This window comes from Trichosurus vulpecula, unplaced genomic scaffold (assembly GCF_011100635.1).
Source record: "Trichosurus vulpecula isolate mTriVul1 unplaced genomic scaffold, mTriVul1.pri scaffold_31_arrow_ctg1, whole genome shotgun sequence".
Taxonomy (NCBI): Eukaryota; Metazoa; Chordata; class Mammalia; order Diprotodontia; family Phalangeridae; genus Trichosurus; species Trichosurus vulpecula.
Genome location: NW_023494523.1, coordinates 548,561 through 573,652, shown reverse-complemented (window position 1 = coordinate 573,652; position 25,092 = coordinate 548,561). Strand labels below are relative to the sequence as shown.

Here is a 25,092-nt window from a genome sequence, read left to right as displayed (position 1 = left end):
ATATGCTTTCAAAAAAGCAGGTTACTATTTTGTTTCTCACATTGTTGTAGTTATCTCAAGTATCCTTATCCCTTCTCCACTAGAGAACCAACCTGAATGACAAATAGTTCTTTTTTAAAGAGGAAAACAATCAAGCACACCTGATTGATAGATTGAAAAAAATCTGAAAATTATGCAATGTGTTAATAGTTGTAGTCTTTCTACATACAGAAAGCAGTAATTTGGGGGAGTGGGGAAGGCATCTATTCCTATCTTTATTTGAGTCCTGCTTGATCTCATGAAATTTGGTTACATTTACTTTTGATTTTTTTTGATTTGTCACTTTTCTTTCCATTTATATTGTCTTAGTTGCTGTATATACAGTTTGCTTGACTGTTTACTTCGCTGCATCAGTTCGTATAGATCTTTGCATGATTCTTTATATTGTCACATATAATTTTTTACATCAAGGTAGAATTCCATTACATACATATACCACAGTTTGTTTAGCTATTTCTCAGTTGATGGGAATTGTTTATTTCCACTTCTTAGCTATCAAAAAAGAACTGCTAGAATTATTGGGGCATGTTTGGGAAATTTTTTCATTTTTTTTTCAACCTGTATCTCTTTTTAAAAATTTCTTCATTTAATATTTCTTTTTAGTGTTCAACATTGATTTCCAAATTTTCTCCCCATTTCTACCCTTCCCCCATCCCAAGATGGCTTATATTGTGATTGTCCCTTTCTGGTTTGCCCTCCTTTGTGTCACCCCACTCCCCCACCTTATCCTCTTTCCCCTTACTTTCTTGTAGGGCAACATAGAATTCTATTCCCCATTGTCTGTATATCTTATTTCTCGTTGCACATAAAAAACAACTTTTTTTTGAGCATTTGTTTTTAGAACATTGAGTTACAAATTCTCTCCCTTCTGCCCTCTCCACCCACCATCCTTGAGAAGGCAAGCAATTTAACATAGATCATACATGTATCATTATGTAAAACACTTCCACAATACTCATCTTGTGTAAGACTTAACTATAATTTCCCTCCATCCTGTTCTGTCCTCCTTTGTTCAGTTTTTTCCCTTGACCCTGTCCTTTTTCAAATGTGTTTGCTTTGGATTACCTCCTCCCCCTATCTGCCCTCCTTTCTATTATCCCCCCTCTCTTATCCCCTTCCCCCTAGTTTCCTGTGGGGTGGTAAGATACCCAATTGAGTGTGTATGTTATTCCCTCCTCAGGTCAAATCCAATGAGAGCAAGATTCACCCATTCTGCTTTTTCTTGCCACTTTTATGCGAGATAGTTTACTCCATTCTATCTCTCCCTTTCTCCCTTTCTCAATATATTCCTCTCTCACCCGTTAATTTAATTTAAACAGTTCAACTTTAGTAAGTTCCATATGATTTCTCTTTCTTGTTTACCTTTTCATGCTTCTCTTGAGTCTTGTGTTTGGAAGTCAGATTTTCTATTCAGCTGTGGTCTTTTCACTGAGAAAGCTGGAAAGTCCTTTATATTATTGAAAGTCAGTATTTTGCCTTGGAGCATTATACTCAGTATTGTTGGTTAGGTGATTTTTGGTTTTAATCCTATCACCTTTGACTTCCAGAATATCATATTCCAAGCCCTTTGATCCCTTAATATAGAAGCTGCTAGATCTTGTGGTATCCTGGTTGTGTTTCCACAATACTCAAATTTTTCTTTTTGGCTGTCTACAGTATTTTCTCCTTGACCTGGGAACTCTGGCATTTGGCAACAATGTTCCTAGAAGTTTTCTTTTGGGGATCTTTTTCAAGAGGCAATTGGTGGATTCTTTTTACCCTCTGGTCTAGAATATCAGGGCAGTTTTCCTCGATAATTTCTTGAAAGATGATGCATAGGCTGTTTTTTTTGATCATGGCTTTCAGGTAGTCCAATAATTTTTCAGTTATATCTCTGGGATCTATTTTCTAGGTCAGTGGTTTTTCCAGTGAGATATTTCACATTGTCTTCCATTTTTTCATTCCTTTGGTTCTGTTTTATAATTTCTTGATTTCTTACAAAGTCACTAGCTTTCAATTGCCCCAGTCTAGTTTTTAAGGTTGTATTTTCTCCAGTAGTCTTTTGGATCTCCTTTTTCATTTAGGTAACTCTGCCTTTCATGGCATTCTTTTCCTCATTGCCTTTTTGGAGCTCTTTTGACATTTGGGTGTCTATTCTTTAAGGTGTTATTTTCTTCAGTATATTTTTTGGGTCTCCTTTAGCAAGTTATTGACTTGTTTTTCATGATTTTCTTGCATCACTCTCATTTCTCATTCCAGTTTTTCCTATCCTTCTCTTACTTACTTTTCCAAATACCTTTTGAGGTCTTCCATGGCCTGAAACAAGTTCATATTTTCCTTGGAGGCTTTTAATGTAGGCTCTTTGACTTTGTTGACTTCTTCTAGCTGTATATTTTGATCTTCTTTATCATCAAAAAGGGATTCTAGAGTTTGAGTTTGCATCTCGAGTTCATTTTCACTGCCTGTTCAAGTTCCCAGCCAACTACTTGACCCTTGAGCCTTTTGTCAGGGTGTGACTACTTGTAGAATACAGAGTACTTTGTCCCAAGCTTTAGGGTCCAAGTACTACAGTTTTCAAAGCTACTTCTGTATGGCATGCCCTGCCACACCATTGTGCCTCCTCCCCCAAGAACCACCAAGCAGGGGACAGCAAGAGAACCTGCCTCTGTGCCAGCAAAGCACTCTTTGCTCCTGCTCTATTCTGCTGCTTGATTCCTCCCACCGTGTGAGCCAGGGACTTGGGAAGCTGCTGACACTGGTGCTCTGGAAGCAACTGCAGGAACTTCCTGCTGCTGCCAGCGCTACCACTGCACCATTTCCACCACCCCCAGGCCTGGGGTCAGACCATGGACTTCTCTCAGTGATCAGCAGTTTTCCCACTAATCTGCTAAATTGTCTTTGGCTTTTGTGGGTTGAGAAGTCTAGTAACTGCTACTGCTCAGTGATTCTTGGCCCAGTAGCCTGCTCCGCTTTATCTCCTCAGCTCCTGGTCTGCCCTGATGTGGCCCGTGCTGGGCTGTGCTCCTCTTCCAGAGCTGTGTTATTGACCCTTCCCAGTGACCATCCAGGCTCTCCTGGGCTGGAGACCTGCTTCCCTCTGCTATTTCTTGGGTTCTGTAGCTCTAGAATTCGTTCAGAGGCATTTTGTGCAGGTGTTTGGAGGGATTTGGGGGAGAGTTTAAGCCAGTTCCTGTTTTCCAGCTTCCATATTGGGGGGGAAATTTTTTTGTATGAGTAGCTTCCTTAGTTTGTAAATCCAGTGATGGAGCCTCTTGTTCAAAGAGTACGGATATTTTAGTCACTTTATTTTCATAATTCCAAATAACCTTCCAAAATAGTTCCACCATTTCACAGCTCCACCAATCATGTAGTATTATTATTTTATCATTCCACATTCCCACATCCCCAACATTGATTGTTGCCATTTCTTGTTGTTTTTTCAATTTGCAGAGCATGAGTTAAAACCACAAGGTCGTTTCGATTTGCATTTCTTTTATTATTCCTGATTTAAAGCATGATTATTGCTTTTAATTTTATTAGCAAATAAATGATGGGGCATGACATAGCATACAACTTGAGTATGTAAAATGAAAGTAATTGGTTTTGATTAAGTTACAAAGGAGAGTTGAATGGTTATCAAACTAGTGATTATTACTAGCACAATTAGTGCAATAAGTGATCTTTTTTTCTTAGAAGGAATTTGCTATATATCTGTTCTAATAACATCTAATAATATACATGTAGTGAAATCTGATTGTCATTATTTTATGTTGCTGTAGATGTGTTCTTTATGCCATTGTCCAGGAGCAACGATTGGATGCGATGTGAAAACATGTCACAGAACATATCACTACCTTTGTGCCTTACGTGATAATGCTCAGATGCAAGAGGAACCTTCACAAGGGATTTACATGTGATTAATTTCCTTTATTTTCCAGTTTTTTATATTTTCTTTTTTGTAAGTATGTAATCAGTTAATCTATTAGTGAAGTGAATATAAGAAAGTTATTCAAATCTTGCATCCTAAGAGTTTTACAAAGAACAAAAAAATTGTCTTTTTACAAAATTGAAAATAGATTGTATGATTTGTTCCTTGCATAATATTTTTAACTTTTATTTTATAGGCTTTATTGTAGAAAACATAAGAAACCTGGACATAACTCTGAAGGTAAAAACTACTTGATGCTTTTTCTTTTCAGTAAAATACAGATGACATAGCAGATTTTGTAAAGCTAAGGATAATTAATGCTAGAATAATGGTCTGAAAAGATAGGATTCAAAGATGGAAGGAACTTTGAATGCTATAGTTAAACTCTCTTTAATAGATAATTGAGATCCAGAGAGGTTTTGTGACTTACCCAAGATCGTACAAATCTTTGAAGGGTAATAAAAGAAGGGCAAAAACTTGTACAGTTCAATAATAGGGCTACACCCCCTCCCCATTTGCCTTTTTTTTTTCTGCTTGTTTATTTTTTTCTATGAGATTAATAGTAAGGAAGCTCTTCCCATTGGACAAGATATCTTTGTTCTTGTGCTCATATTTTGTGGATACCAGTTGTAAAACTCAAGCTGTATAGCACTTGTCTTCTAATGATATGATAATAGTGGTTGTAAGTAACCTATAACCAACAACTCTGAAAAAAAAGAGGGAGTAAACAGTTTATAACAAGAAGAGAAGAGAGGCTAGTCTCATGTCAGAAATGAGGGATGACTAGTAAACAAAGTTTTCTGCAGGTACCTCATGAATGGTTGGGAAAAGTGATAAAGAGCTATAGATGTTGGGTGGCAACTTTTGGGGAAACAAAGACAAAGAATGCACAGTTTAATAACCTTTTGGACATTTGCTCTCCAGAATGGTCTGGTTCACAGCTCCACTAATAGTATACTTGTTTCCTGAAAGGCCCTCCTCCTCTTGAGATTACACTTTTTTCAGCTTTTGGCTAGTTTACCCGGTAATTGTTGTAATTTGAAGTTTATCAGTTGGGGAATAACTTATTCTTTTCAGTTTGATTCAGTTCCACACTGATTTTAGAAATGAAATCTTATTGAGAGAAAATTGGTGTGAAGATTCCCCCCACCCCTGCTTTTCTTATTTTAAAGTTTGTAAAGTTTTTTAAATTTTTTTAATTTCACGAACTCAGAATCATTTTTTGCCACCTTTGAACCTCCTCCTTATCTCTTGTTTAGTCAGGAACTTGTTATGTTTGAAAATTAAGGTAAATTGAGAGACAGTACTTTGAGCATGAACAGTTTGTGACTGAGGCTAGCAGTAACTAAGGGCAGTTAGATGGTACAGTGGATTATGCTAGGCCTGCAGTTAGGAAGACCTGACTTCAAATGTGGCCTTAGGCTCACTTACGTGGAGTTCTAAAGAGTTGGATATGATTGAAAACCAAAAAAGATTAATCAGTAAATTGGGTCAATGGCCTCTCTTGGTGACCAAAGACCTGAAGACATGGCGTGCCAGCCTTAATATAGTTTTGGGGAGTGCAGAGTTAGGTAGGTGGGAAAGACACAATGCGTTTGGTTACACCTTTAGAAAACATGGGAGTGGAGACAGTATGATTAGTTACACTAAAGAAAGTGGGCTAACTCCCTGGATTGATTTATGAGACTTACGTATCACGAGCATATTATTAGTGAACCAGGGATAACACATTCCCTGATTCCTGTGAGGGTTTCTTAGGAGATAAGAACTTCCCTAATTGTACAAGGAAAGGCAAGAATGGATAATATGCTACAGCTTGATTGTAGTTTAAGATCTTTGTGATTTATTATTGTAGTCTCCTTCCTAAATTTTTATTTAAAATTTATACATCAATACTCTTTTGGGATATCGATTTATAATTTTTTAAATCTGTTTTGACTCTCATGTGTTTCATTGTGGAGATGTTAATTGTGTCATAGAAGGAATTTGGTGCGATCCCTTTTGTCTTTTCTCAGTTTGTGTAGTATTTGAATGAATTGTTCTGATAGCGTTTGATAGAATTCACTCATAAATTCAATGTGTTCCTATGACTTTTACTTTGAGAGTCAATATGGCTTGTTCAGTTTCTTTTTCTATAATAGGGATACGTGATATATTTCCCATTTTGTTAATCTGGGTGTATTTTTGTAAATATTCTTCCATTTCATTTGTCAGTTTTATTGAAATACAGTTGGACAAAATAATAATTGTTTTTACTCTTCATTACTTGTGATTTCAACTTGTTCATATTTGATACTGTTAATTTGATATTTTTCCTTTTCTTAATTAATCGCTTATTTTATTTTTAAAAAACCAACTCCTAGTTTCATTTATTCAGTTGTTTCTTAGCTTACATTTTTTTTTATCTCTCCTTTGATTTTCAGGATTTCAATTTTGGTTTGATTTAGCTGGGGGTTTTAAAATAGTTGGTTTTATAGTTTTATGGCCAGTTTATTGATCTGCTCTTTTCCCTTTTTTTGTTAATGAAATAGTTTAGATGTTTCTCATGATAGCACATATATAACCTATGTCAGGTTGATTGCCATCTTGGGGATAGAAGGGAGGGAAGAAGAAAAATTTGGAACTCAAAATCATATAAAAAATGAATGTTGGAAATTGTCTTCATGTATAATTGGAAAAAATTAAATGCTATTAAAAATAAAAATTTTTAAAAGTTTAGAGATAATTTTTTACCCTAAGCTGTAGATAGGCTGCATCACACTAATTTTTGTATGTCATCTACTTGTTATAAAATCCTTTAATAAAATTATTGTTTCTGTAATTTTTTCCTTGACCAATCCACTTTAGTATTAAATTATTTCATTTCCAGACTTTAGTATTAAATTATATCATTTCCTATTAATTTTTTTTCAGTCATCACATTTTCTTGTATTTTAAAAACATTTTCAATTTCCTATTAATATTTAGACTTTGCTTCAGTGGCAAATGTAGAATGTAATTTTTATTGCATTGTCTAGAATAGTAGTATTTTTACTTTTATACCTGTTTGTGAAGCTTTTATGTTCTAATTGATTTTTGTGAATGTGCCATGCACAGCTGAGATATAAATATATCTTTATTTTCCCATTGATTATTCTCCAGAGGTTTATCATTATCTAACTTCTTTAAAATTCTGTGCAGGTCATTCACTTTTTGTTCATTTATTGGTTCAGTGGGTCTAGGTATAAAAGGAATAAGTCAAGGTCTCCCCATTATGATAGTTTTATTATTTCCTCCTGTTTCTTATTTAACTTTCACTTTAAGAATCTAGATGCTGTGCTGTTTGTACATACATGTTTTTTATTAATTCACCTATGGTAGTTTTGAAAAACATGTTGTTTCCCTGGTCATCTCTTCTAATTTTGTCTGTTTTTGCTTTTGCCTTGTCTGAGATTGTGATTGCTATCCCTGCCTTTATTACTTCATCTCATGCAAATACATTTTTCCAGAGCTTTATTTTAAGTGAGTTTTTAAGACAGTTTTCTTTCATGATTTCTTGAATGTCTAGGCCCTTTTTGTTCCTGGCTTTCCTGTAGTGGTTCTTAAACTATCACTCCTCAGTCTGTATTCCGGATCAGTTGTTTTTCCCATATGATATTTCACATTTTCTATTAGCTTTTTTAAATCTTTTTTCACATTGTTCTGTTATTTCTTGATGTCTCATGTAGTCTTTAGATTTCATTTGGTCAGTCCTAAATTTGAAGGCATCAGTTTTCTTCATTTGGGTTTTGTACTGCTTTTCCAAGCTGTTAGTTTCCTTTTCATAGTTTCCTAACTCTTGCTTCTTTCCTAGTCTTTCCTCTATTCCTTTCATTTGGTTTCTAAAATAATTTTTAAGCTGCCTCTTTAATTTATTGGAATTCTTATTGTGTTTGTATTCAGGCTGCATTTATCTTTAAGGCTTTTGTTTGTATATGTTTTCAAGTCATCCTTCTTTTGTGTTTGTGTCCAGTTTCTCTATTGGGATGGTAGCTATTTCGAGTTTTTGTTTATTTGTTCTTAACAGCGTACTTCTTGTCTTTGGACTTCATATTCATAGTAGGCTCTGTACATTTATGGGGAGTCAGGATGTCTGGCCTGAATTTCTTTCCTCTTACATCTTTTTGTTGTTGTGACTGGGAGCATTTAGGATTAAGATAGAGTTGAAGGCTACCCTAAATGCCTTCAACTCCAATTTTTCTGTAATTATTTGTATGTAATTGTTTTTGTAGTTATGTATTCTGCCCTAGGAATCTCTGAGCTTTTTAAAGCGGGGACTGTCTTTAATTTTTGTTTCTATTCTTAGCCCTTAGAGCCTTACCTGCCACACAGAAAGGATGAAATAAATGCTTACTGTCTTTATTTCTGTGAAATGTTTTATAATTAAATTCATAGAAGCCATAGGAATAACTTAGAATTTAGAATGTTTGGTTTTGCTTTGTCTGAGAATTTAATTTCAACCTCTGCTTTAAAAAAAAAACAAAAATCTTTTTGCTTCCCCCAATTACACGTTAAAACAATTTTTAACATTTTTAAAGTAAGTTTTGAGTTAGAAATTGGGTCAAAGGGTATGAACATTTTTATAGCCCTTTGGGCGTAGTTCCAAATTACTCTCCAAAATGGCTGGATCATCTCACAACTCCACCAGCAATGTAACAGTGTTCCAATTTTCCCACATCCTCTCCAGCATTTATCATTTTCCTGTTTTGTTATTTTAGCCAATCTGACAGGAGAGATGTGGTATCTAAGAGTTGTTTTGATTTGCATTTCTCTAATCAGTAGTGATTTAGAGCATTTTTTCATATGCCTATACGTATCTTTAATTTCTTCCTCTGAAAACTGCCTGTTCATATCCTTTGACCATTTCTCAATTGGGGAATGGCTTCTATTCCTATATATTTGGCTCAGTTCCCTGTATATTTTAGAAATGAGGCTTTATCAGATACACTAGTTGTAAAGATTTTCTCCCAATTTTCTGCTTCCCTCCTAATTTCTGTTGCATTGGCTTTTTTTTGTACAAAAACATTTGATTTAACAATCAAAATTATCCATTTTGCATTTTGTAATGCTGTCTATCTCTTGTTGGGTCATGAATTCTTTTCTTTTCCATAAATCTGATAAGTAAACTATTCCTTGCTCTCTCAAATTACTTATAGTATCAGCCTTTACTCCTAAATCATAAACCCATTTTGACTTTATTTTGGTATATGATGTAAGATATTGGTCTATGCCCAGTTTCTGCCCTACCATTTTCCAATTTTCCCAACAGTTTTTGTGAAATAGTGAATTCTTAGCCCAGAAGCTGGCCTCTTTGGGTTTATCAAAGAGTAGATTGCTATAGTTGTTGACTTCTCCATCTTGTGTACCTATCCTATTCCACTGATCCACAACTCTGTTTCTTAGCCAGTACCAGGTAGTTTTGATGACTGCTGCTCTATAGTACGGTTTAATATCTGGTATGGCTAGGCCACATCCTCTAGCATTTCTTTTCATTAATACCCTAGATATTCTAGACCTCTTGTTCTTCCAGTAACATAGATTTCTATACCCACCTGAATATGTATGTTATTTCCTCTTTGAGTAAATTCCAGTAAGAGTTCACCCTGCCTCCTTGCATTTCACTGCAGCTCTTTCTGGCAGATAATTTACCCCATTCTATTTCTCCTTTGCACTTTTCCCCTTTTCACTTTTCCCAGAGCATTCTTTTTTCTCATTTCTTAATTTTGTTTTTTAAGATAATCATCCCTTCATAGTAAATTCATACCTGTTCTTTCTTTCTGTACATACTTCTATCTGCCTAATAATGAGTTTCAGCAGTCACAAGTATCATTTTTTCCATGTAGGAATGATTATTTGATATGATTTATTGAAAGTCCTTTATTTCATTAAATGTCCTTTTTTTCCTGCAGAATTATGCTTAGTTTTTCTGGGTAGGTAAGCTCTTTGGAATATTATATTACAAGTCTTCTGATCCTTTTCCTGATTGTAGCTCTGTGATACTTGAATTGTGCAGTATTTTCCCCTTGATCTGGGAACTGTGGAATTTGTTTATAATATTCCTGGCATTTTTCACTTGGGGAATCTCTTTCAGGAGGTGATTAGTGGATTCTTTCTATTCCTGTTTTACCCTGTGGTTCTACACTGTCAGAGCAGTTTTCCTTGTTAATTTCTTGAAAGAAATTATTGTCTTGGCTCATCTTTTGGTTATGGCTTTCAGGTTGTTTAGTAATCTTAAATTATCTTGCCAGGATCTATTTTCCAGGTGATTTGTTTTTCCAATGAGATATGTCACATTTCTTCTGTTTTTTTTCATTCTTTTGATTTTATTTGGTTGTTTCTTGATGTCTCATAAAGTCACTAGCTTCCACATAATTTTTAAGTAGTTCTTCTCTTCATTGGATTTCTGTGATTTTTTTAACATTGAGCTTATTCTGTTATTTAAGGTGTAATTTTCTTCAGTATTTTTTTGTCCCTCCTCCACCAGGCTTTGCATTTCTTAATAAATGGTGATTTAGTTAGACCATTTTTATGTACCTTTGATTTGATAGCTTTGATTTCTTCTGAAAACTGCTCTTGATGTCTTTTGACTTTTTACCAGTGAGGAGTGATTCATATTTTTATAAATTTGATCTCACTTCCTTGTATATTTGCAAAATTAGGGCTTTGTCAAAGAAGCTTGTTGTCCCCGCTCTAGTTTCCATTTTTCCTTTAATTTTACCTAAATTGCTTTTGTATAAAAACTTTAACTTTGTGTCTCTTCTACATCTTGTGATTCTCTCTTTCTCTTGTTTGATCATAAATTTTCCTGTTTTCCATAGATTGACAGGTAAAGTATTCCTTGCTTCTCTGATTTGCTTAGGATATCACCACTTATGACTAAATCATATACCCATTTTGACTTTATTTTAGTATGCAGTGTGAAATGTTGCTCAATATTTCATTTCTGGTAGTCTGCTATCGCGTTTTCTTAGCAGTTTTTGTCAGATATTGAGCTCTTGTCCCCAAAAGCTTGGATCTTTAAGTATATTAGACATTAGATTACTATGGCTACTTACTACTCTATGTTATGTATTTTATATGTTCTTCTGATAAGTCATTGGCTATTACCAGGTTGTTTTAATGCACAACATTCATTCTGCTTAAGGATTTCAGGTGGCCCATAAAAAATGTAGGCGATGTAATTTAATGAATACTGCTTTGTAAAAACACAGTTTTGAAAGGTTGTTACTGGTAGTGTGCCTTCATTCACATTTTGTTTCCCATTGGTTCCCTCAATACCCTTGACCTTTTTTTTTTTCCTGCTTTATAAAATACTCCTTTGGTATTGTGATTGGTATGGCACTGAATAAGTAAATGAATTTGGTTAATATAGTCATTTTCAAAATATTTTATTTTATTATATTGCTTTGATTCACCCATGGACAATGAATACTTCTCCAATTATTTAGATCTCTGTGTAGAACAAGTATTTTGTAATTATGTTCATATAATGCATGACCTTGTTTTGTCAGGTACATTCCCAAGTGTTCTATGTTGTCCACAGTTATTTCAAAAGTAGTTTCTCTTTCTATCTCTTGATGGCAAGCTGTTCCTGTTGCAGTTTAAACAAAGTTCTGTTGTTTGGAGTATGTTGTCATGCTGGGAGGAGCAAAGGGGAAGGGGTTGCTATAGTGGGAGCTGAAACCCCTTGTAAGCTGTTGTATCAGTAATTAAGGTGGGACTTTCTTTTACTGTTTTCTCTTTGAGCACTTATTTAATCAAGTGCCCTTGAAAAGTCTGCCCTTTGTTTCCTTGATTGGATCAGGAGTCTTTGTTGTCCTCCTTGCCTCAAGGGAAAGCCTAGTTTGCATTGAGTCACCTGTCTGTGACACCTGAGGCTTTTAGGTCACATGGGTTTGAGTCGCATATGTGACACCCTTTGACCCTGAACAGAATATATAAATCCAGAGGTTGGCATTTTCCCTTGTGATTCTCACTTCCTGGAAGAATGTTGGTGTGGCACTCTGGGCAGCCGTTCAGAGCCCCCAGCTTTGAAGAAACCCAGATGTTGATGTTTTCCTGACAACTGTGCATTGAGATTTGAATCACACAAGCTGTTTCTGTTGATGTTTGTAATTTGTTCGTATTTGCTCCGAAGTTCAGGGTGCTCCCAGCTTTTCCTCCTGAACTAAATGAATGAAATTAGTATGTTGGATTGAAGTGAGATTGTTAACTCCCTAAAGTTACTTTCCTTAGTAAAGCAGATCAAAAGAACCTGGGCTTTGGTAGCATTCTTGTTGTTGGTCTTGTGTTGGTCTTTTACCCCGACAACAGCTGCTAGCCAAATTATTGAAATACCAATTCTGGACCAGTAAATTGAGAGGTGCCTTCTACCTCTGAATTTTTGAGACTGTGAATCCTTTTTCATAAATTCCAGTTACAAAACTAAGTTTATTTCCTTGCCAGGTTTATTATTTATTTAAAAATATTTTTGTAATGCCCTGTTGGATAGTTTTTTCTCCTTCGAGTGTCATTTGTCTTTCCCTTCTTTTCTGTTAAGCATGAACGAATAATAAATTTAGTGTGATTTCTCCTAAATCTGACAAGTCCAAAGGTGAGTGGTGAAATTGAGAAGGAAATAGTAATATTATTAAAGAAGGAAATACTTATAATACTTAGGTCAGCATAATAGTTGTCTTCAAGTAGAGCATAGCTGTCATTCAGTTCAACATAAATTGGATTTGTTTTGCTAAATCAAAAAGATATTTTAGAGATTCTAGCCTCTCACCTCCTAAGCACCTCTGTATTTGACTGATGAATACAAAGCACAAGGAAAAGTAAGTGATATGCCTGAGAATATCCTGATAATATTTGCATTTTGTGGTAAGTACTACACTAGATGCTGGAGATACAAATATAAAGAATGAAAAAAATCCCTGTTCTTGAGGAGTTAATGCATGCTTTCTAATAGCAAATATAGTCTCAAGTATGTGTATAATAAGAATACAATAAAATATTTGTGTTAAACTTTATCCCTGAGTTGTAAATTCAGTGAAAATAGGATCCATTTCTTTTACTTATATTTGTATATATTTTGGTTGGGCAAAGGTCCTTAAATCTGAAAATATAGCAGTGGATGGTTAGGATGGAGAGATTGAGGCAAGGATACTATTTAAAACCTTGTTACTTTTAAGCAGCTGACTTGGAAGAAGCTTTCAATGAATGTGAACTAGCATGTTCACCAGTCAAGGGAGAGAAGAGTGGGAAAGGAAAGCCAAGAAAAACTACTTCAAGAGGGCACTCTGAAGATAATAAATCCACATATTCACATGGGACACATGTAAGAAGGAAAAAACTATTGCTCTTTACCTGAAAAAAAAAACAAAACTGTATTCCAGAAACAGTTGAGCTATTAATTCTTTATTTTGAAGATTATTTAATGTGCTTTCAAAAATAAAATTTTTACACTTAGACTTTTTTTTTTTTCCAGAGAGATAGGTCACCCCACAGAAGTAGTCCCAGTGATTCCAGGCCAAAGTGTGGATTCTGTCATGTAGGTGAGGAAGAAAATGAAGCAAGGGGGAAGCTTCACATATTTAGTTCTAAAAAGGCAGCAGCACATTATAAATGCATGGTAAGAATGATGTGTTTTTGATTTGTTTTTAAATTTTCATAACACATTTTAGGGAAGAATGATTGTATTTCCTTTAAAGAACAGTCACTAAAAATAAAAAAAAAATTCTCTCAACACAGTTGTCCCACAGTGTGAGAAGTAGTTTGTTAAAAGAGGGAAATTGTTGTTAAAAGAGGGAAATTGAATGAAATGACTAATGTATTCATTCAGTAATTTAAAAATATCTCTAATTAGAATAGAGACTGATTCTCTGATTTCACTAGTACAGGGAGGTCCTGGGTAGGGAAGCACCTTCTTCTTTGCAGTTTATAGTTTAGATTAGTTGATGAGCTTGCCCAGTATGTCTCAGACAAAAGTAGGTCTCAAACCCTGATCCTCTTGGTCAGGTCTCTTTCCTAGAATTCCACTGAAATTTCTTTTTGAATATTGTTAGTGACCACATTTTAGAAAGCTCCTCTTAGATGCCAGTTATTGTGAAAAGTAGGAAGGATTCAAAGATAAAAATGATGTGTTTCCGTTAAGACACATACCTTTTTGGGATTTGGGGATATGTGAGGAGACATTAGGTTTGTGTCTAAGAATGTACAAAATAAGTTTAAGATAATTTCAGGGCACTAATGACTACAGGGGATGAGAAAAGGCCTATGTAGGGAGTGGGGTATTTACAAGTAATTAGCTCATTTTAGCTGCACAACAACCCTATTTAGGGGTGAAGAAGTTGAGTCTGGCAGTTGCTTAGGGTCGCATGCTAAGACCACATTTGAACTTATCTTTCTGAATTCAGATCCACTACTTGAACTTAGATGCTCTAAGATCAAATACAAATTCATCTGCTTAGCATTAAATTACCTCTAGGTTGTCCAGAACATTGTCCCTCCTCACTTTTCTCTTAGAATCTCTAGTTTTCTTCAGAACTCATCTCAGACACTGCCATCACCCACCTCTAACCTCTCTGCAACTTTGACACTCAGTCTGCCTTGATAATCTCTTCTCTCTAGGTTTTCAAGACACCATTCTTTTTATCCGCATCCCGATTTTTCTCCTCCCTTTCTAGATAGTCCTTTTGATTCCTTTGCTGGATCTTCCTTCAGATATAACCATAGATAACCCTCAGCACTGTCCTGGATCTTCTTCTCTTCACTTTCTAGACTACTTTATTTGGAAGAGGCACAAAAACACATTATAGTAGAGTGAAAGAAGGGAGGGAGAAGAGCAGTATTTGAGCATTACTGTCATCGTGATCTGGTTCAAGGGGGGAATAACATACCCTGATAAGTACAGAAATCTAACTTGTCCTACAGGAAGTAGCAGGGGAAAGGCGGAAAATGGGAGGGGGGTGGTCAGAAGGGAGGGGAGAAGTAGCAAGTGGGAAATGGTAAAACAAGGGAGGGGAATAAAGAGGGAGGGTAAACTGAGGAAGGCGGCAGTCAAAAGCAAAACTTTGTTGAGGAGTGGAAGGGGAAAGGGAGAAATAAAAGCATAAACGGGGGAAATAGGATGGAGAAAAAGACACAGAAATCATAACTGTGAATGTGAATGGGATGAACTCTCCCATAAAATGGAAGCAAATAGCAGAATGGATTAAAAACCATAATCCTACAATGTGCTGTTTACAAGAAACACATTTGAAACGGGGATATACACAGGGTAAAGGTAAAAGGCTGGAGTACAATATATTGCGCTTTAGCTAAAGTGAAAAAAAAGCAGTTGTAGACTACTTCATTTGGAGATCTCCTCTGCTCCTTTGTATTTCATTTAATTATATGCTAATGACTCTTAAAATCTATCTTTCCTGCCCCATTCTCTTTTTCTGATCTTTAATCTGGCATCTTCAGCTGCTTTTTAGACTTATAAGACTAGGATGTCTGCTAAACAATTTAAACAGAATTTTGTCTAAGATAGAATCTCCTTACTTTCTTTACTACTGAGGGTGCTAACACAATCCTAGATTTCTCACTACCCCATTCACCTTCATATCCAAGCTGCTGGTGGGTCTGACTTCCTCAACTCTTTCTCCATTCCAGTCCCATCTTTTATTCATCCATTAAACTGATTTTCCTAAAATGTGAATCTGACCATGTCAAATCCTTGTACTTAGTAAACTTCAGCATATTTCTGTTGTCTCCATGATCAAATGTAAAATGCTTTTTTTGGCATTCAGAGTCATTCTTTACCCGACCCTCTTCCTGCTCTTTTTATACCTTCATGCCCCAACATTCTTCTGATCAGTCACACTGATAAGGCTGTTCCATGAATAAGACCCTCCATCTTCCAACTCCTGGAAACACTCTGTCAGGTGATTCCCATGCTTCATTGACTGGCTTGTATGTCACTATTTATATTGAAATCATGCATGTTGGTATAAATCTAATTTTCTCAGCAGTTCTTATCCAAGAATGAAGTTCTTGGCTCAGTTACCAGGATCTTTGGGTTCCTCAAAAACTTAACTTGCTTAATCTGTTTCACTGGTTAACCAATTCTATTTCTTACCCATTACTGAATTGTTTTGAAAACTGCAGCTTTGTAATACAATTTGAGATGTTGTATTTTTTGGCTCCCTTCCCTTGTTGTTGTTGATGATTTCTCTTGATATTTTTGACACTGTTTGTTCTTGCAGTTAAATTTTATTATTAGTTTTTCCAGCTCTGTTAAGCAATTTTTTGGTTGGTTGAGTGGCATAGCACCGTTTAAACTTATTTAGGTAGTATTGACACATGTTTATTGTGTTGATGTCTCCTCCCCAATTAATATTTCTTCAGTCATTTACATCTGCCATTATTTGTGTAAACAAACACTAGCTCTTTGAATCTGGGCAAATCAGTTAACCCTTGTTTGTCTCAGTTTTCTCTAATATAAAATGAGATAATAATATCAAACCTGTGGAAATGTCTTTCAGAATTGTTTTTATAATACATAATAATTATATGATTACATTATAATACAAATTATATATTTATTTATATTTATACACATTTATTATATATTATAAGGTCTAATATAAATCATTCTTTAAGCTTTGCTCACTTCACTGTATTAGTCCAGTTAAGGTGAATCTCTCACTTACTTAATTTCTTACTCAACAATAAATATTCCATTCCATTTAGATGCCACAGTGAGTATTTTTTGTACCTATGGAACCTTTCTCTCTTTGATCTTATTGATATTTAGGCTTATTAGTACTATTGTGGATTCACAGGATATGCATAGTTTAGAGAATTTTGAAACATAGTTTTAAGTTTTTTTCCAGAATGATTGTACCAGTTTATAGTTTTACTAACAGCACAATAATGTGTTTGATTTCCACAACCTCCACAGTATTTGGGAAAGAGAAAAAAATGCTGGTTAATTGGAGAAAAGCCTGTTATTTAAACATAAATAGAATTAACTAGTAATTAATCCAAACAAAAATATTTTATTTTGCTTTGTATTAAATAATATAAGCTCCAGTGCATTTACTGTAAATTATGTACAAAAGTTGTTTTTAGCCTTATGAATTCATATTAATTTAATCAGGTTTTTATACATGAATGAATTTTTATAGACAGGTTATCAGATACTCTCCTGGAACTATAATAAACAAATATAAATCACTTTTTGTACAAATAAAATCAGAGCTAATATAATAAAAGTAACAAAATTCATTTGGAAAAAACGAAGTCAAGAATATCAAAGGAAATAATGAAAAAAGTGTTAAGGAAGGAGGTTTAGCAGTACCAGATCCTAAACTGTATTATTGGGCAGTAATTATCAAAAAAACTACCTGGTACTGGTTAAAAATAGAGAGGTAAGTGAATGCACATACAATTTACAGAAGGAATTAAATATAATAACCTTGTATTTTACAAGTGTAAAGACTTAAAATTTTGGGATAAGAATTCACTATTTGGTAAAAATTGGGAAAACTGAAAAGCTGTAGGATCAAAACTGGTCATGGACCAAATATTTCATAACATTTACCCAATATAAGGTAAAAATGGATATGTGATCCAGATGTAAAGAAACCCATGTAGCTAGGTGGCACAGTGAATAGAGCACTGGCCCTGGAGTCAGGAGGACCTGAGTTCAAATCCAGACTCAGATACTTGACACACTTAGTAGCTGTGTGACCTAGGGCAAGTCACTTAACTCCAATTGCCCTGCCCTCTCCCCTCAAAAAAAAAAAAAAAGATTTTACAAGAATATTTTAGTAGAACATGGAACATATAATTTTTCAGATTTATGAATAAATAAGAGAGAGCTGTATATGGTAAAAATAGTTTCAATTACGTTAAATTAAAAAGGTTTTGTACAAATAAGTATAGCCAAGATCAGAAAGAAGAAAATTTGGGGGCAGTTTTTATAGACGGTTGTCTCATGTCTAAAGTGTGAGTCAATCTCTAATTGATAAATGGTCAAAGAATATGAACAGGCAGTTTTCCAATGAAGACTGAACAATTTATCATTAAATAAAAATGCTCTAAATCATTATTGATTAGAGAAATGCACATTAAAATAGCCTTCAGTTATCATTTTATACCTAGCAAATTTTGACCAAATGAGTCATTTTTTTATCTATTAAAAATATCCAAATTAACTTTAAAGTACATTTGAAGAAAGATGCTATCAGCATCCAGAGAAAGAACTGATAAATTTTACACATGTATGTATACTTACAGTTAGACAGATAGATATACAAATACACCTATTTGTTTCTAGGGCCAAGTGGGTTGAGGGAAAATGAAAATGAAATTCATGTGATAATTTGTATATTTGAAAGGAATAGCAAGTTATGCCTAGTTGCTTTGCAGTTTTGTGTGCAACTCTTTTTATTGTACTGTTATGGAAATGCTTGTCTTCATAAATTAAAAGAAAATTTTAAAAATATAAAAAGTATTGTTAAATTATACTTCACAGTTTTTAGACTTAATTGGTATGAAAAGCATATTTAAGAGTATTTATATTTATTATTGACTAATGAAGACATTGTCTCATACTAGCCAAAACAAATTGATTCATTTGGATTTCTTCTGTAGTTATTTTCTTCTGGCACAGTTCAACTTACAACAACATCACGGGCTGAATCTGGTGATTTTGATATTAAAACTGTGCTTCAAGAGATTAAGCGAGGAAAAAGGATGGTATGTATTCTGTTGTTTTTAGCTTTTTGTGTTTCAAAACTGATTCAGGTTTACCTGGCCAGTGAAAATTGGAATTCAAAATGGAACAAGTGTTTTATAGCAAAAGTTTTAGGAAGTGATCACATTGACTTCAGACAAAACTTAATAACTCCTTTTCTTCCTTTATCCATACCTTCTGTATCTATACTAAAATTTTTAAAAATGGAATCATATGGGTGTTTTTTTTTTGAAATATAAACATATACATATATTCACATATGTGTGGCAGTTGTGGGTATGGAATACATCATAGAATTATGAGAAATTATATTCTGTTATTTAAATTACTTTTAACTATTAGAAATTCTACAACACCATAAAAGAATTCTGGAAAAGGGAAGAAACATTTCTTTTCAATTAAAGTTTCATTTTCAAATTTTTTTTTGATTTTTATTTTGTAATGTGTTTATGTATTTGTCCTTTATTTAAAGATAATAGCAGTTATCTTCTTTCGTTCTTTATGAATGTACTGGTTTTGTGAGTTATATCTTATACAAATATACTGATCTTCACATAGTCTGGGTACGTTTTTGAAGTGAAGAAAATAAATTATTTGACATGTATACTAAACAGTTACAAATTCTGTAACTTGTTATATGTGGTAACTTTCTTAGAACAGTGAAGCACTAAACTTAAGAGACTGTTTTCAAAAAATAAAATAACATAAAAAAAACTTCTTACTGTGCAAATTTCTTTTTTATCAAGTACTATTAATCGTACTTATATTAGAGTATTAGGTTTTGGCAGGAAAATGACTCCTGAATATAAGCAATAAGTAGTGATTTAACTGATTTCTAATAAGTATTTAATAATTATTAATAGGATCAACAAATCATTTATAATAGGGTTTTGATAAAGGTGATTTATTCCAAAGCATTGCAAAAGTTTGGCTGTTCCATTTTAAATATCTGCATTAAGACAGTTTAATTAAGTCATATAGGAAATGTAAACCTAACTTAAATCCTCTTAAAGGCACTCTTTTCTATCTCTTGTAACAGAAGTGTACCTTTTGTAGCCAAGCTGGTGCAACTATTGGATGTGAAATAAAAGCCTGTGTAAAAACATACCATTACCACTGTGGAGTACAAGACAAGGCTAAATATATTGAAAATATATCACGAGGAATTTACAAGTAAGCAACAAAGTGATCCTTTTAAAAATACCAATCATAAAATATTTTCAGTTGCATGAAACTTTATTCTAGACTCCTTCCAAATATATCTCTGACTAGACTGAATGACAGTATTGATAGAAAATCTAGTTTAATGAAGTATTTTTTAAAACCTCTGCCATTTGGTAAATTCTGGGCTTTCATATGTTGACTTGATAGTCCTTTGGAAGGAAAAAAAAGGCCTATTCTTTCATGATTTTCCTTACTTTTGTGTCCTGTCTTCTCACATATTAGTTAGACTTAGAAATCTTGCTCTGAGTCTCATCCTTCAACTACAACAGCTCTTTTCAGTGATTTTCTTAATAGTCAAATCTGTAGTCTTTTCTTAGCCCTTATCCTTCTTGAATTATCTGCTTCATTTATTGATCACTGTCTCCCTCTGGATGTTTTCTCAAACTCTTTCAGTTTTTTTTAACATTGTTCTTTCCTTTTTCTCCAAGTTGAGTGTTCTTTGTCTCTTGCTACTTCATCTTCCATAGTGTATCTCTTAAAGTTTTCCCTAACCCTCACCCTTCTTCACTTAATCATCTCTTTGCAAATGATTCCCAGATCTATCTATCCAGCATTGTTCTGTAGCATTTATTTTAATCTTTAATCACTAGCTGCCATTTGAATATTTCAAAGTGGATGTCTTGGAGATATCTCATATTTGCTTATCTGTCTTTTTGCCCAAACCCACTCCTGTAATGAATACCTTTATTTCTATCAAAGGCATTCTTCCAGATGTCAGATGTCTTCTGCTGCCCTCTCTTCCTTTACCCCTGTTTCACTTGAAGAGCCGGCCCTTTTACTTTTCAAGGCAAACCCCTCTCTGTGGACAAGTAATCTCCTTGCCTCCTCTTTTCATTATTCTTCAGTCTTTCCTTATTGATTGACTGCTTATTTCCTGCCTGATAACATGCTCGTGTTTTCTAAAGCTTCTGTAGCTTCAAAAGTCAATAAACACAGATCTAAATCAAGTAGACTTAAGTTGGAGAAAGTAGGGGAAACTACGGGACTGTATAGATACGACCTAAATTACAAAACTCCAGAGAAGAGCAAGGATAGTTAAGGAGGTTTTCTTAAATGAAAATAGAAATAGGTATTAAAGAAAAAAATGGTAGTTTTAACAGAAGCAGGAGAGATTAAGAAAAGGTGGCAAGCGTTCACGAAAGAACTATAAAAGAGGGATGATAGTGTAGTTACTGGCCTAAGCCAGACGTTTTGGTTAGTATGAATGCAAGTGGGCTTTAGAAAGCATTGCTATGAATAAGGTTAGTGGAGGTGATAGAACTCCAGTTGAGCTATTTAAAACCGTAAAATATGCTGTTTAAAGCACTTCACTCAGTATGCCAGCAAGTTTGGAAAATTTCCAGTGCAGTAGCTATTGGATTGGAAAAGATCAGATTGTGTCTCAATGCTAAAGAAGGGCAATGCCAAGGAATGATCAAATTACTGAACAATTATGGTAATTTCATATGACGGAAGATTCTTTACACATCAGCAGTGTATGAACTAAGAATTACCAGAGTATATCATTTTTTGCTGTTCATTGACAAGTTTCATTCTTTGGTAATGTTTATTATTCTCATGGGGTTTCCAAAGACTATCTAAGCCTAGATTTGGCATATAATATCCATTTTTGAGGCAGTTAGGTGGTGTACTGGAGACTACTGGGCCTGGTGTCAGAAAGAACTGAATTCACATGTAGCCTGAGACACACCTGTGACTGTGTGAGCCTGGGCAAGTTATTTAACCTGATTTATGTCAGTTTCCTCTGTAAAATGAACTGAAAAAGGAAATGGCAAACAACTGTAGTATCTTTGACACCCCTTTCCCCCCCCAGAAAAGCCCTAAAAGCAATCAACAAAGAGTCAAACATGACTAAGATGATTGAACCACAATAAGTAAGCCAATTAAAGCCATTGTAGCCCAAGTTAATAAATACAGCACTTTACAAAGAGGGACTTACCAATTGTTAGACATATGAAAAGATATTTAAGTTCCCCCCAAATCAGAAAAATACAGAATGTAAAGATCTTAAGATACCATGTTTCACCCAACAAAATATCCAAAAAGAATTGTTGGAACTTTGATCAAGGATATAGGTGGGTATAGAATAAAGGGGGAGGAGAAGAGAAGGGTGTAAAAGTAAAGAAATAAGCATTTTAAAGTGCCTGTTATGATACTTACCAGACCTATGAGATAGGTATATCCTCATTTGACAGTTGAGATGAATGAAAATTAAGTAACTTGTAAGGATCACACAGCTAGCTAGTCAGGGTCTGAGGTTGGAGTGAAAAAGTATTTTGTTTGTTATTTATTCCTTTGTTTCTGTATTACTAAGGTTAAGAATGTTAAGATGAGATTTTGTTTGAATTTTGTAACTATATCTGGTTATTTAACTTACAGTAGAAAATACTTTAAAAATAATTAGTAAATCAGTGGCAGAGTTAAGGTACCTAAATTCTAAGGAGTCATTTTCATTAAGTCTAAAATAAAAGATTGTAAAAAGTCTTATGGCTGTGTCAAAATACTAAATTATATTATGCTGATTTGTCTCATTTGCCAACTAATGTTATACATTTGTTTTGATTGGCACATAGCAGAAGTTTACGGACAAGCACATTTCCATGTGATATTTAGAATTTTTTCCTGTGTTTTTTTAAATTATGGATTTGAATATCTGTCAGTGAAGGTTAAAATAAAATGCATATTTTAAAAATAATAATAAAATAAGAATGGACAGAGAAATTCTATGAATTTCTGAGTAAGATCCTCCAGATAGATATATTCATGAGCATGTCCAGAGTAGAGAGTCAGCTTACCTCACTGTGAGCTAGGTTTTTGTTCACATCTCAGTTTTATTTCTTTTGGTGTTTTTAGATTATACTGTAAAAACCATAGTGGCACTGATGAGAGAGATGAGGAAGATGAAGAAAGAGAAAGCAAGAGTCAAGGGAAAGAAGTGCCTGACTATTGTGACTCTTCTCAACAGCAACTTAATGGAAACTAGGTACAAAGATATTTTATGATTTTTTTATTCCCAACATTTATTATGTTGGTAAGGGCAATTGGTGTAAAATAATATTTTAAAATAAGGTTTTTTGATAATTCATAATATGTATGATGTATTTTCAAGAGAAGATATGTAATGCAATTGGTTATCATTCAAGTTCAAGCACCCATAAAATTGTTTTTTTAAATAAAAGGAGACTATTATCATTAGAACCTAAATAAGTAATAACATAACAGATACCTTGTATAGTTTTTTCTAAGAGAAAATAAATTCTCAATTCCAAGTAATGATATAATGAAAATATTCTTCCCTCACTGTAGTCCTAGAATTGGTATATTTATGTTGGGATGTTGGAGTTGGGAGGCTATGGAGAACAGAGCTATTCTGATAGTATTATTCTTGTAAAAACAATTCACTTTTAAATTTAACAGGAAAAAATAAGAGGTTCAAGATCCTATTGCTTTTCTTTCACTTCTAAATGTTTTTCTATACATTCATTTTCACTTTATATTATAAGAATCAATTATTTTAGTATATTGAGTCACTGATATTTATATGTGCTTTAAGTTTACAAAGTCTATGAAACATGTAACATTAATTTTATTTTTCCCATAGTACAGATGTGGAAAATGGGGCTCAGAAGAGTTGAGTAACTTAACTACCATCAACTTCATGACTTTTAAGCATTTGAGAGCCAGCAATCAAACTGACTTCAAGTACTACCTTCTGTCCACAACATTGTGTTACCCTGTTAATGTGTTATTTGTATAATGATAAGAAGAAAATGCCTTTTAAAAATAAATAATATGGCTCCTTTTCTCTAAGTATAATTTTCCTTTATTATACGTAGTTTTGACATTTAATAAGCTATCCATTACTTTGAGTGCTAAGCTTGTTATAAATGATGATTTAATAAAATTACAGATTAGTCCCTAAAGAATATTTTTAATTAAGAGCCTACTTTAGAAAGGCTCATTTAAATTTTTCCATTACTCCATACAGTTAGTTTTTGTATTGGGTTTCAAAAACTGATTATCACTAATTCCTTTATTTATTTATTTTTAAGTCAGCCAGTTTCTTTTAAATAGAGAAAATGTAAAAGATGCTTTCAGGGTGTTATCACCTAATTTAAAAATTAAAATTTTTTAAATGTACATTTTGTTATGAGTTGCTGAATATTGTATTTAATATATAATTTGTTAGTCTAACTGTTGTCTTTTTTGACAACTAAAAATATTTAAAAACAAAAGTAAAATTCTTATGAGAAATTGTTTTAGTAATAAATTTTAAAAATATAATTTAGTGTATTCATATTTTGTCAGATATTCTTAGTTAAAAGTGCCTTACATTACAAAAATTATACTTTTGTGCCCAAATATTATTTGGTGAGTACTAATTATAATATGTAATTAATTAAATGTTCTATAACTTTACACTTACCCTCTGTCCTTAGTGCTAGTTTCAGTGAATGTAAAAATTATTTGATAGTCAAGCAATATTTATTTTAGGTTTTATGAATATTTTCATATAGGCATATTCCTTGCAATTTTTAATTTTTAAGATGACTTTTTTTGATCCTGTAACTTTGAATAACATACTAATATTACTTTGGAATACTATCATTTTTAAAGAAATACTAGTAAAATACTTCCATTTCATGTTATTCCTTTAAAATGTATGTGCACACATACAAAATTTAAAAATAACTTGCCGTCTGAAATTTATGTATGCCTAAATTCTCTGATTGCTTTAGAATATTACACTTTTCTGCCCCAGGAGTGTTGCTTATCCGTATAGGCAAGTTAACAAAACTCAAAATTAATCATTGAATGAATGACAAGAATTACGCATTTTAAAAGTGAAATACTGGACAGTATATTCTGAGTTTTGAAATATGATTAAACTGAGTAAAACACTATTTTTTCTCTTCACATTTACATAAAACATTAAAACAAGGACACACTTTGGATTAGAAAAATCACAAGTATGTATTTTTTTGTTTCTATTGTCTTTATTTCTAGATATTATTGCTAGTATTTATTTTTACTGGCAACTGTGTAGTATTCTTAATTCAATAAATGAACTATGACTTTAGCATTTGCATGTTCTTTTTATGAATGCATTTGGTAATATAGTTTACTAGTACTTGTTAGCATAGAGGAGTATTGTACCTTGTTAAAGAGCTATAGT

At 33.5% G+C, this 25,092-nt stretch overlaps 1 protein-coding gene across 2 annotated transcripts in view; it reads left to right on the top strand.

Moving 5' to 3' along the window:
- LOC118833326 (PHD finger protein 6-like) overlaps window positions 1-23,753 on the top strand; it is a 35,614-nt gene extending 11,861 nt beyond the window's left edge. The window contains exons 4-11 of one of the 2 annotated variants that reach the window (XM_036740691.1): window positions 3,798-3,931; window positions 4,143-4,186; window positions 13,141-13,283; window positions 13,434-13,577; window positions 18,590-18,694; window positions 19,732-19,865; window positions 22,770-22,899; window positions 23,523-23,753. In XM_036740691.1, the coding sequence (XP_036596586.1) occupies window positions 3,798-3,931; window positions 4,143-4,186; window positions 13,141-13,283; window positions 13,434-13,577; window positions 18,590-18,694; window positions 19,732-19,865; window positions 22,770-22,899 (834 nt within the window). In that variant the 3' untranslated portion in view covers window positions 23,523-23,753. Of the gene's footprint in view, window positions 1-3,797; window positions 3,932-4,142; window positions 4,187-13,140; window positions 13,284-13,433; window positions 13,578-18,589; window positions 18,695-19,731; window positions 19,866-22,769; window positions 22,900-23,517 lie in introns of both variants that reach the window. The other variant, XM_036740690.1, reaches the window with a different exon arrangement.
- Window positions 23,754-25,092: the final 1,339 nt, after the last annotated feature.